Consider the following 13,025-nt stretch of genomic DNA (forward strand, 5'->3'; position numbering starts at 1 on the left):
CATTGGCCATTGGTGACTAATTCCCTCATTGGAAACTCTTCATGGTGGGCTCCTCTGGCAACCAGACCCCCTTCTCTGGGGGATTTTTAAAAATCACCTAATTCTCTGAAGTGATTTCAGGAACTGAGGATAGGAGACTAAATGTTAAGAAAAGATGCTCCTGTTGTTGTTATCCTTCAAGAAATCTCAAGGGTTTTGGGAGCTACGAACCGGGAACCATGGACAAAGACCAAATATGTATTTCTGATTACGATGATCATTTCTCTAAGTATTTTGTGCAGGGGGATAGTTTTGCTACAGGATCCAGGGAGAAGGTTCTGTGATCCAGTGTTTGAGAGACTCCGTGGGTGAGATCCTTCACTTGGTAAAGGCTCTGAGAAGTTCTGCAGTGAATAGGCCTGTTTAGTTTCATTTGGTGCCACCTTTTTCAAGCAATGTGACATTTTTCCCCTTGTAATACCCACTAGCATCCACAGATGTCAGATTCCCAGGAACATTCTCTGGGAAACCCTGGTTTTTCTCAGCACAGGACCTTGTGGGAAGCTGCCTCCAGTCTCCTGATCTAAGGTCGGGACACCAGTCACGTCACTTGAGATTTGATTAGAGAAAGCATTTGGGCTTCATTAAAGTTCATTAAATGAGCCATCCAGTGTAATTTAGCTGAATAAAAATGGCTCAAATGGCTTTAACCCACACCCCCTTTTACAGCAATTTAATTGAGGGAAAAGCAAATACATCAATGATGTAGAAAAATATTTTTTGGCCTTCACGAGGAACATTGGGCAGCAGCACATGCTTCCTTGCCACGGGCGCTGAATTTAAGGGGTTGACTCAAGGGACCATGGGGGCTGGCAGCAGACCTTGGTAATGAGATGGCCTGGAGCTTCCTTCCTTCCCACTGGTTCAACCCCAGGAGGTTGATGGCAGCCACCCTAACTGCCACTCATGGGGGGCTGCAGGCATCCCTGTGGGGGGCTGATGTGTACAAAGTCCCAAGCTCAAGGTCATGTGGTGTAAGGTCCATGGTTCTTGGAGTAGCAGGCAGTGGTCATCAGCCTCCTCCTTCTCCATGGTTTGTTCCTTTTCAGCAAACCCTCTGTCGGGTTGGTGCTCCATCAAAGAACTCCCCCTTCTTGACTTCCTCCAGATCCTGTAGCAATGTCAAAGGCGTTGCAGTGTGGCATGGCAGGGATTGTATTAGCTATCTCCAAGAAGACCGGGGAGATAGTTCTTTCGTGGGGAAAATAGGAAGGGGAGACATAGTGGCCAAGGGGGTGTCGGGTCTTCAGGAAGGAAGGATTGCATCTTTCAGATGCTACCATTGTGAATGGAGGAAGTAAGGTTTACAATATGAGGGTGGCAGCCTGCAAGCCACAGCCCTGGGAGCCTGTGAGAGTGGGTGGGGCTGGACCTGTGCTCTTGTCTGGGCAGCTGTGCTTGATGCTCTGAGTCTAGACGGGGATTCTTAGAACAGAGGTTTCTGTAAGCAGCAGTGTGGATCCACTAGGGAAAGTCAGTGGCTGAGGCCTTCACCACAAGGACACTGGGCACACCCCTGGGTCTGTGTCCTCTTGAAACCATCTTTTTTTTTTTTTTTTTTGTCTTTTATTTTTTCTTTTTAGGGCCATACCTGTGGCATATGCAAGTTCCCAGGCTAGGGGTCAAATCAGAGCTGTAGTGCCAGCCTACACCACAGCCATGCAACACCAGATTCGAGCCGTGTCTGTGACCTACACCATAGCTCATGGGAACACTGGATCCTCAACCCATTGAGCAAAGCCAGGGATCGAACCTGCAACCTCATGGATACTAGTCAGGTTCATTACTGCTGAGTCACAAAGGGAAATCATCATAACAATCTTTTGAAGGAGACTGATGTCTGCCTGGGGCAGCAGTGGAGGGCGGGGGCTGGCCAAAGGGAAGGAGGCCAGATTGAGTCTTAGTGGCTGGATCCTAATTGGGAAACTGGTTCCCTTGAGTGATAGGACATAGGCAGAGTGGAGGAGGAACAGGAAACCATGACTTGGTGGCTTTCAGGGCTCACAGCTAGGCAGCCACCGTGGCTGTCAGGCCTTGGGGCAGAAGAGAGGCTGAGGAAGGGGTACTAGTCTGCCAGGGCAAACATAACAGACACTGAAGACGGGGGACTGAAGCCACAGAGATTACTTCCTCACTGTTCTGGAGGCCAGTAGTCCAAGCTCAAGGTATTGGCAGGGGTCCCCTCTGACGCTCTCATCTTGGCTTGTAGAAGCTGACTTTTCCTCCCTGTGCCTTCATGGCATGCCCCTCTGTGCATGTCTGTGTCCTGATATTTTTTTAAGAACATCTGTCCTATCAGATTAAGGTTCATCTCAACGGACTCATTTAACCTTAATCACCTCCATCAAGGCTCTGTCTCTAAATACCAACACATTCTGAGGTCGTGAAGGTTCCAGCTTTAATATATGAATCTTGAGGCGAGTGCAGTCCCTAGCAGCAGAAGAGAAAACCCAGGTGGCAGAGACCGAGGAGATGCAGAGGTGGAGCTGAGTGGGAGCTGAGCTGCTCGGCAAAGACCTGCAGTGTGGACATGAACAGGGGATGCGGGGCTGAGCAGTGCGGGTGGGGGCAGGGACAGCGTGGCTCACAACCAGGGATGGGCGGGGCCCCCTGCCACCCACAGTCCCTTACCCACTCGGGTCCTAACGCGGCTCGTCCCCTGGGCCTGCCTCTGCTGATAGAAGAGAGGGCACTTCCAAGTGTCAGCCACACTCTTGACCTGGGAAATCCACAGAGTCTCCGTCTTCAGGATCACTTTATGGATGGAAACTGGTGTCTCCTTCTCAAGTGCCAGTCCCAGAAGACGGAGGCTCCGTGGCATGTCTGGGCAACAGAGGAGTCCCTGGTTGGCTTCTCTTGGCCACAGGGCCCTATCCTGGGTGACCCGCTTGTTGGACAGCAGGGTTCAAGGGGCAGAGGGTGACATTCTCCCATCCATGGGGCTCTGTCCTGCTGTGGTGGATGCCCCTTTGGGGGACTGAGGGACTGCTTACCATGCTCGCCACAGGGCTAATGCACAAGAGGCCGTCTCAGCCTGTCCTTCCTCAAGGTCAGAATTTGGCCACCTGTGTGTCTGACTCCCTGTTTCCAGAGCGCCTGGGAGCTGTGTTATCATTGCTCATTATTCTGCGCCCCCAGTCGAGGCCATCAGGGAGCCGGCAGTGCAGAACAAGGTGAATGGCTTTGTGTGGTATCTCAGATGAGGGATACAGGAGCCATGCATGGAGCTTGATTTGGGGAAAGTGTTTGATGTGTCATCTTGTTCACTGAATTATTTCCAGTGGTCAGGTGCCTTGGAAACTGGCCATCGACTCAAGCAAAAGTCAGAGATGGGTAATAATAAATGTGTTAGGGAGGAGGAGGCTTAGCTGCTTCGGGGCCCAGAGACAGGATGGTTCTTAATTAAACCTTTATCTGATGAGCAGGGTAACAGGCCCATCAATAACTGATGACAGGTGAATGAATACAGGTGAGGCATCAACTAGAAGGAAAATCAGGGGCAGTGAGTCCGGGAGGTACTTTGGTTAAAGCTAGTGTCTCAGCTTCCAAATTTGCCCTGCATGGTGAGTATTCATAAACGCCTCTGAGGGCAGGGTGGCCAGACATGTACCATGCTTGCCTTGTGGGGGTGTCTGTTTGCCTTACTTGTCTTTTGTGTGTTTGTTTATCCCCAGGGCTGGATGCTTCTACTATGTGTCTCTAGCAGGGAGCTGTGTACAGTTGCCCAGGTTGTACGCACTGCACCCCTCCTGGGACTTGTGCAGCACAGAGTCGCTTTCTCTGGAGACACACTCTGGGCTGTGTGTATGTGTACGTGGGTGTGTACATGTCTGTGTATTAGTTGCAAAGGTTCCTGAGTATGCCACCTGTTGCCTCTTGCCAGAGTCTTTATGTTAAAGCTACCTGTTCAGCTTTGGTCAGCAACCTCTGAGCCCCAGTTTCTTCATCTCCCTCATGGAGATAATAGCAATACCTGCCTTGTATGGTGGCTGCAAATATTAAGTGAGGTCATGGACGTAGATGTGCATAACACAGTAGCTGGTGCCTAGTAAACCCTCGGTGAGTGGCAGCTGCTGATTGTGGCAGTGTTGGTGGGAGCCCGGGTGGGACTGAGACAAAGAGAGGGTCTGAACTGCAGAAGGATAAGGTGATCTATTCACGTTGGGCAGTCAGGGAGAAGGGAGTGGGCATCGTGGACAGAACCGCTCCATCTGGCCGAAGAACTAGAGGCGTCAGAGGGCCCTTTCTCCTCCAGGAGTGGGGCTTGGCTGTCGGGGGAGGGGGTGTAGCTGCAGATGAGACACACTGGGAGAGCAGGACCCCCCTTACAGGTGTCCCAGTCCCCTCCCCTCTAACTTGTAATAAGGAGATAATGCTATTGCTTATTCTTTATTTGCCCAGAATGCCTGTTATTTTCTTTCTTTCAGAATCCAATTTTCTCTTGACATTTCTGCCCAATGTAGCAAAACATGACCTTTGTGAAAGGACGTTGCTGGCAGCCTGCTCCCTGCCTGGGGCCCCCAAGAAGTCCTGGCACACTCCCGGGCTGCTCCTCCCTGAGACATGGGCCTGGGCCCCCACTTCACCTGACGCTCCTGTGTCCCCCGGGGTGGGGGTGGAGGGTGTGTTTCCCAGGGCTCAGTGACCGCCTCTCACAGGAACTGGTGCTCAGCTTCGGAACAGGGGCCTTTGTTCCAGGCAGGACTGGCGTCGGGCAGAGAGCTCCAGGCCCCTGGGCCTTGTCTGATTTCTGCTGCCATTGATGCTATTGTGTGTAGACAGTAAACCAGGAAAAGTCAAACAAAACAGGAAACGTCTACATGGATGGGTCCCTCACCTTTACTGAACCATCATAGAGACACATAGAGCAGTGCCGAAACCTGTGATCCTTGGCTCTGAGTTCCAGCTCTGGGTCTACTCACTAGTGTCAGGTCAGCGACTTTGATGAGGGTGTATGTTTGATCTCCTGCTCTTCCCTCCCAAGAGGGAGATGCTTACTGTCCTCAAGTAGCTGTCATTCAGGTCTATCCTCCTTTCCTTCTGATTAATGGGGGGATGAAGCAGTTGGGAATGAGACAGGCAATTGCTAGGCATTTTATAAACCTCAGCAGACGGATGGCTAGAGGTTGGTAGGTTTTTAGTGGGAGCTTCTGTTGTCGCAGCCTTGCAAGGGGAAGATGGGGATCTCCAGCCTGTGAGGATCTCCAACCCTGCAGGAGGGAGTGGGTGACAGTGCTCTCCTAGAGAGGCTGTGTGGGTGCAAGGACTCTGAAAGGAGAGAGTGTGACAGTAGACCTGGGGGACACCTACCTGGACACCTTCCCTTGCCTCCGGTCCCCAGCACCTTGAGAATGGAGTCTCTTCCCCCACCCCCAGTCATGGGCTGTCACCAGAGATAGAGCTGCCGTAGATGAGGAGGGGCAGCTCCATCCCTTAGGCTGTGCTCAGGTTTGAATGTCTGCTCCTAGGGTGAGCTGTCTACTCTCTGCGATCTCACCGCCTGAACTTTCCCCGTGAGCTCCAAATCCAGGCATCCAATAGGCTGGTTCATTTCTCTCTTTGGAGATTCACAGGCATCTCAGATTTGGTATCTGCTCTTGATCCCCACACTGCTCCCCAGTTGATACCCTTTTGCAGCCTTCCTCTGCTCACTAAAGGACAACACTACTCTTCTGGTCACTCAGGTCTCTTTACCTCCTCTGCCCAGTCCTGTACAATAGAAGTTTGGGCAGCTCCACCACCCACACCCAGCTTGAATCCACCCACTTAACTGTCTCTGCTCCCTCTTCTTGCCTGGAATACTGCAACAGCTCCTAATTGTCCTGATGGCTTCGGATCTTGGCTGCCTATTTGAAAAAATGGTAATTAGATTATGCCACGCCCCTGGTTAAAACCATCCTGTGCCCTCTCATTGTTCCTTAAAATAAAATCTGACTTCTTTACATTGGCCAGCAAGGAGGGTGTGGTGTCCCCCTCTCCTACTCATCCCAGACTACTCTTCTGCTTCCTTCCTCACTGGCCCCCTTTCCAGCCATTCTCACTCGTCTGGTCTCAGCTCTCACGTTCCCTTCTGGGAGGGCACTTCTGGAAGCATCTTCTCACGTAGTCCTCTCTCTCTCCTGCATCAGTTAACTTGCATCACTTTGGTTACACCCTTCCTTCTGCTCATCACAAACTGCACTTCTCTTGCTTATTCATTTGTCACATGAACATAAGTTCTGGAGAGATCTTATCTGCCATCCACCCCCTCCTTCCTTGGAGTAGCCTATATTTGGCTCTCAACAAATATTTGTTGTAGAAGTCCTCTAAATATAGGTGTACCTGGAAGCATATGCAAATGTGTATAAATAGGAGTCCATGTTTGCATTGATTACCTACATATTTAATAACCATAAATATACACGTGCTTGTGTGCATGTGGATAGACGTTTACCTAAGTGCAATTCTCACAGCTCTCCGTTGTCCTCAGCAGATGAGTACACGGTTCCTGGGGTGCCACTTCAGCTCTAACGACTCCAACTGCTGCCCTGAAGGGCTGTTATCACATCAAAAGTTGTTTGTTGAGCCTGGCAAAGTAATAACTGTGGGTGTGTTTCTTCTTTTATTCAGAAGACTAATGACTACTCCTTTTCCCCTGTACATTCTAATGAGAACAATTAAATAGCCATTAGGAGGAGAACAGAAGTGTGAACAAAAAGGCTGATATCTTGATCACTGATGGGCAGGTTTGCTCAGTGGAGAGACTGGCTTGAAGGAATTGTAGGTGATCTGCAGAGTTTTGTACTACTTGTGTCAGTAATAAGAATGTTGGTAACCGGGCACAATAGTTTCATTTATGCAAGGTGAACAAGTCCTCGATATCTATAGGACAGAGTAGCGCATAGTTAACAAGACTGTATTGTACTTAGAAATTTGGGAAGAGGGTGCATCTTATATCAGATGTTATTATCACCAAAAAAAAAAAAAAAAAAAAAAAGCGGGAGGGAGGAAATTTTCGAGATGCCAGTTAAGTGTATGACACTGTTTATGGTGATAGATTCACAGATGTGTATTTATCTTCAAACTCATCGACATATATATTAAATATGTACAGCTTTTTTGGTATGTTAATTATACCTCAATAATAAAAAAGAGAGGATAAATAAGGAGTTTGGGAGTAGCAGATACAAATTACTATATAAAACAGATAAACAGCAAAGTTCTACTGTACAGCACAGGGAACTATATTCAACACCTGTTATAAACCATAATGGAAAAGAATGTGAAAAAGGATATATATATTTCATATATATGAAACTGAATCACTTTGATGTATACCAGAAACTAACAAAACATTGTAACTCAACTATACTTCAATTTAAAAAAGGGAATACTTGCTGCTTATGCACCCTGAGAGTTCTCTGTCCTCCTATTGGGAGGGTGGCTTTAAAAAGGCTTTCTGAAATTTTATGGTGGTGAGAAGATATGGGAGAATGCACAATAAAATTTTATTTATTGATTTGATTAGATTTGTAAAAACCTTGCCCTTTAAAAAGTCTCAGCATCCTTTCCAAACCTGATCTGTGGCCTTGACAACTGGCAGATACGTTGTTAGCTGAATGGAGCAAAGGAGGAGAACAACGAAACCAGGATCTTATGAGATGACCACACTCACTCCAGAGAGCATGCGTTATGCCAGATCATCCTTTAATTACCTTTTTATTTGTCAATCTTGCAGAAACCTGTCGAGTAACCGGCTCACCACACTCTCATGGCAGCTCTTCCAGACGCTGAGTCTTCGGGAATTGTAAGTTTGGTTTTGGAGACTGTCCAAGTCAGTGGAGTGGTGGTCAGAAGTTGGGTGGAGCCACCTGAGGCTAGGAATATACCTGTATACCTGAAGGGGCTTCTTGGGTTGGATGACATGGGTGTACCATGTTCAGTGAGAGCGAGCTACCAAATTCCTTAATTTCTTTTTTTTTAAATTGTTATGAATATTTTAACTTTATTTATTTATTTGGACACCCATGGCATTTGGAGTTCCCGGGCCAGGGATCACCTGTGACCTATACCACAGCTGTGGCAACACCGAATCCTTTAAACCCACTGTGTGTGTGGGCATGTGTCCCAGTGCTCCAGAGATGTCACTGATCCCATTGCACCACAGTGAGAATTCTGCCCTTGATTTCTGATGCTCTTTCTGGCACAATAATTTCAGAAGATAGCAATCTCATCTCTTAGCAAGACGTAGTTTTGTGATCTATTAGTAATTAGTTATAACCATATATATATTTATAATGATAAAGAATGATTTTCAATTTATAATAAATAACACTTGTAATATATAAATGGATTATTAGGTGTGCTTACATTTACATGACCTTTGATTTATCACAAGCATCATGAGAGGTAGGTATTATTATACCTCCCATATAAAATGTGTCTCTACACTTTGAGGTGAGGGTCCTGAGCTCCAGAAGGGCATGTGAGACACAGCCAAGATGGCATTTCTGGGGATTGGTAGAGCTAAGACTTGACCCCATGCATCTGATTTCAGATTGCATGTCTTGGAGTTCCCGTCGTGGCGCAGTGGTTAACGAATCCGACTAGGAATCATGAGGTTGCGGGTTCGGTCCCTGCCCTTGCTCAGTGGGTTAACGATCCGGCGTTGCCGTGAGCTGTGGTGTAGGTTGCAGACGCGGCTCGGATCCTGCGTTGCTGTGGCTCTGGTGTAGGCCAGTGGCTACAGCTCCGATTCAACCCCTAGCCTGGGAACCTCCATATGCCGCGGAAGCGACCCAAAAAATAGCAAAAAGACAAAAAAAAAAACCCAAAAAAACAAAAAAAAACAAAAAACAGATTGCATGTCTTTTCTACTCCTCATGATCTGTGTCCACCTATTGGCTTGGGGGTAGGCATCCCAGAGGGGCTAAGGCCATTTATTTAGCCTTACTACATTCCAAAGCTGATCAATGCACTCCTACCCCAGACAGCCATTTTGCACAAATGCATGTTGTATGGATGAGTGAAAGCTCATGACCACTGTGGAAAAAATAACTCATGTTGATGTGTTAATCATTGGGGTCATCTCTATTCATGAAGGATGGCATATTATGTTAAGGGAATGAATCAAAGAATAAATTAAAAAGAAATTGAGGCATGGATGGAGTTAGGGAGTCAGGATTCCAGAGATACAGCTTATGTGTGCTTCCTGTTACTTGGTGACTCAGATCCAAATCCACTGAATGCGGATTGCTTGCCTATCTTTACCAAGGGTCAGTGATTGGCCTTGGATCCCTGCCTATGCTGTTGGCCTTTTCAACTTGTTCTCCCTCCACCTAGGTAAGATCTGAGTTCAAGGATGAGTCGTACCTTTTCTGACCAGTTGGGCAGAGAGGGGAATATTTATATCCCAATGCAGTCTTGTGTATACCCTACTCATCCTCATGGACCCAAGTGCCTGTGGGTCCATGCTTAAATATGATGCTTAAATGGGCCATTCCAGGGATGGGAAGTACAGAGATGGTCTCTTTGACAGCATAGCAGAGTTGAGAACAAGATAGCTGTGGGTTGCTCTCCTTCCTTAGGCTTTAGCCCTGCCCCCACCCCCCAACCAGGCTTCTCTTCTGCTATGAGCACAATAGGTATAGTGACCAGAATTCTTTAGGCATATAGGGCTGCCATCCAGATGTGCACCAATAAAAACTCCTACATGAGCTTGGAGAAAGGTAAATAGACAATTATTTGTTTATAAAACACTGAAAAATTAGACAAGGTCACAGACATTTCCATGTAGACTGTTACCCTTAATGCTTGTCTTCATTCCCATCTTTATAGTTGGGAAAGACATTAGAGGTAAATTAACATGACTATTTCAATTATCACTAACACCGATTTCTGTGCCAGGCCCCATGCCAAGCAATCTATTGATTTATGTAGGTTATTTAACTTAATCCTTAAAATATTCTCTCAGGTCGGAACAACTACTGTCACTGCACATTCAGGGACATGGGGGTACTTAGCAAACTTAAGTATCTTGGTTAAGGTCACCCATTAACTAAGCGGTGGCATAGGGACTCAAGATCTTGACCACTGTGCTCAGTCATCTCTCAACTTTTTCAGTCTGCTTTTAATCCAAGGATCTGTTCTACAATAATTTTCTCAAAAAATGCCTGATGGCGATTTTTTCTTACATTGTCCTAGAACTGACCAGCAGCCCTGCTGCAAGGGAGCTGACTAGGGGCGCTCTTTCTCAGGAGTCTGGCATTTGGTTCTCTAGGGACACTTGCCCCTTCCTTTGCAGGAGGCCAGGGACAGTGTCTCTCTGGGGACCATCTGGGTCTGCACTTGGCTGAGTTATTGAGAAAACGTTCAGTGTTCCTTCTAAAAAAATCACTGGATGAGAAATCAATGGTGTGCTGCCCTGGCGACCTGTTTCATGGAGTTTTAGAAACAGTTGTTTCATGGATATATATTTAAGGAAAATGTCAGATTTCTCCCAGAGGATCATGGGAGTCTGTGTTCGTCTTTGCCAGGATCAATACACCCGTGAGCCAGATGTGACTTACGGGGGAATGAAGACGTTCTCTCCCTGTGAGGCAGTGTGTGAGAGCCACCAGAACCAAGGAGGATTTTATTTCTGTCATATTGTTAAATAAGGAAAAAATTACATTGGAAAATAAAGAAGCCCCCCTCTGAGGAGCAGTTGCCCCAGTAGGGGTCCATTTTTTTGAGGAAGGATTGAATGTTAAGAGTGGAAAATTTATCTTTTGGCCGGAGGGGCCATGCCTTGGCTCTTAGCTGTGACTGTGATTAAAATCCAAACAATCCCGGTTCCTGGCAAATGGAACAGGGGGGAGTATTTTCTTGTCTGACTTCCTGATTAGTCCACATGGCACCATCTGCCATGAGCCCTCGAGCCCGCCAGGGATCTGCCCAAAGGAGCCTGTGGCTTGGGGTGTCGGGATGGGGCGGGCATTTCCAGGAAGAAAGAAGTTTGGCGTTAGAGGCCAGAGGACAATGGCCCTGCTCTCTGCGGCAGTGGATGGTCACAAGGGCAGAAGTGCGAGGCTTCAAGTGACTTTCTGTGGGGACAGAAGGAGCAGACTAGGGCAGTCAGCAATTTCTTAGCATGTTTTGTTCCATTGTTGAGGAGCTCTTGCTGCTCCAACCAGCCCCTGCTCTGATCCTTGCTATAAAAACAATGCTGTTGGGATTCCTCATCAGAAGGGCTGAGTGTCTAGGACTTTTCCAGTGGCAGAGAAGGAGAAAGAAGAGGCATGTACTGAATACCTAATGTATATGATATTCCATCTCTTCTCTCTTCTGCCCTTCCTACAAGGATAGTGTCCTTAAACTCAGACAAAGTGGGGACTGGAGGCTCGGCCAAGTGAAATAACTGGTTCGACATCCCATGGCAAGTAAATGGGAACCAGTATTGTGCTGACCAGCATTACAGCCACCCAGACCTGCTGCTTTCAAAGACCAACAACACAGCTCAGCAACACAGCCTGCAGGCTTTGCATCTCCTTCCAGAAGCCACTCTCAAGATGGCAGCTCCTCTGAGTGGCATCAAAGGGGAAAAAAAAGATTAGAATCTCAGAGCCTTTGCCACTGGCTGGGACTTCACTGGTTCCTTGTTTACTTTTGTGAGAGAAGAGTATGGTCTTGGCTGAGCATCTGGCCCATTACCTCTCATCCAACTGGGCTGTGTTCCTCTCCCTAGAACTGGAGGGATCTTTTGAGATGCCCTTCGGAGTAGCCAGCACTCTTTCAGTGGCACGGGTTGGAAGACATGTGAGTGGGCGTTGCACAGTGCTCCCTAAAGTTTCTGGTTATGGCAGGATGGTTTTTCCTTATAGAGAGGACTGGAACTTCAGTGCAAGGATCAAAAAGATTGTCTGAGGGATAAAGAATGAATTAGAAAGAAAAGAAGCTTAGATTTTGAATCCCATGGTATAACTTAGGCAAAGGCAAGAGACACTGGAGGATATGAACTCACAGCACAGAAACCTTCCAGAAATACCCTAAGGACCATTAGTGTATCTTGAACAGGCTTCTCTTAATACCCTGCGCACGCAGAGCAGACATGATTAAAATAGATTGGAATATTTCATTTTCTTAAAGCAAAATGATAATTGCCCCTGGTATAATTTGCAGATTTAATCGACTTGGTAAAATATTAACTAGGTATCAGGGACAGGCTTGGGCTGATCATGGCACTTTCCTTTCCCCATCCTGGCCCTGACCACTGACTCTCAAGGAAATCAGTGGACAATCATGATAATAATACTGTTATTAGAATAATCATTTCCGGTCTCTTAATAGCCCCTTTTACTTCACACACCATATTAATATATATTATCTCTAATCTTCGTGATCACTTTGTGAAGAGGGAAGCTTGAGCACAATCACCCCATTTCACAGAAGTGAAAACAGCTGTGGAGAATTAAGTTACCTACTGTGTTCATTTCCTAGGGCTCCTTTAAGATATCACCCTGAATTTGGTGGCTTCAAGCAGCAGAAAATGACTCACTGGTCTGGAGGCTGGGAGTCCAAGGTATCAGCAGGCCTGCACGCCCTTCAGAGGTTCTAGGGAGAATCCCTCTTTGCCTCTTCCAGCCTCTGGTGGCTCCTGGGCTCCTTGGCCTGGGGCTGCACCTTCCATTTCTGCCTCCATCTTCACGTGGCCGCCTTCCCTGTCTCTGTCCTTGATCTCCCCCTCTTCTCTCTTAGAAGTGTACCAGTCACTGGATTTAGGGTCACCGTAAACCCAGAATGACCTCATCCCGACTTGATTATATCTATTTCCAAATAAGGTCACATTCACAGCTACTAGGCTTAGGACTCTGACACATTTATTTATTTCCTGGGGGTTGGGGAGGACTCTCTTCATCTCCTGTATTCACCCAAGGTGCTATAGTTGGCCCAACTCAGATATTTTGAGTGCATTTTCTCCCCCCTCCACCTTTGTTTTTGCTGTGCCCTCAGCATGTGGGATTTGCCGG

At 47.3% G+C, this 13,025-nt stretch overlaps 1 protein-coding gene across 22 annotated transcripts in view; it reads left to right on the forward strand.

Annotated features, from left to right (window-relative positions):
* NTRK3 (neurotrophic receptor tyrosine kinase 3) overlaps nucleotides 1-13,025 on the forward strand; it is a 383,256-nt gene that overhangs the window by 107,234 nt on the left and 262,997 nt on the right. For all 22 annotated transcript variants that reach the window (XR_014836778.1, XM_085010554.1, XM_085010518.1 and 19 more), the window contains 1 exon segment: nucleotides 7,757-7,825. Coding sequence is in view for 21 of the 22 variants with exons in the window: in XM_085010554.1 (XP_084866680.1) it covers nucleotides 7,757-7,825 (69 nt within the window). In the remaining variant the exon portion in view is untranslated.

Source organism: Sus scrofa, chromosome 1 (genome assembly GCF_054392235.1).
Source record: "Sus scrofa isolate SSC_HxYL_T2T_F1_AM1 chromosome 1, Sscrofa_HxYL_maternal_Yorkshire_Landrace_v2.0, whole genome shotgun sequence".
Taxonomy (NCBI): Eukaryota; Metazoa; Chordata; class Mammalia; order Artiodactyla; family Suidae; genus Sus; species Sus scrofa.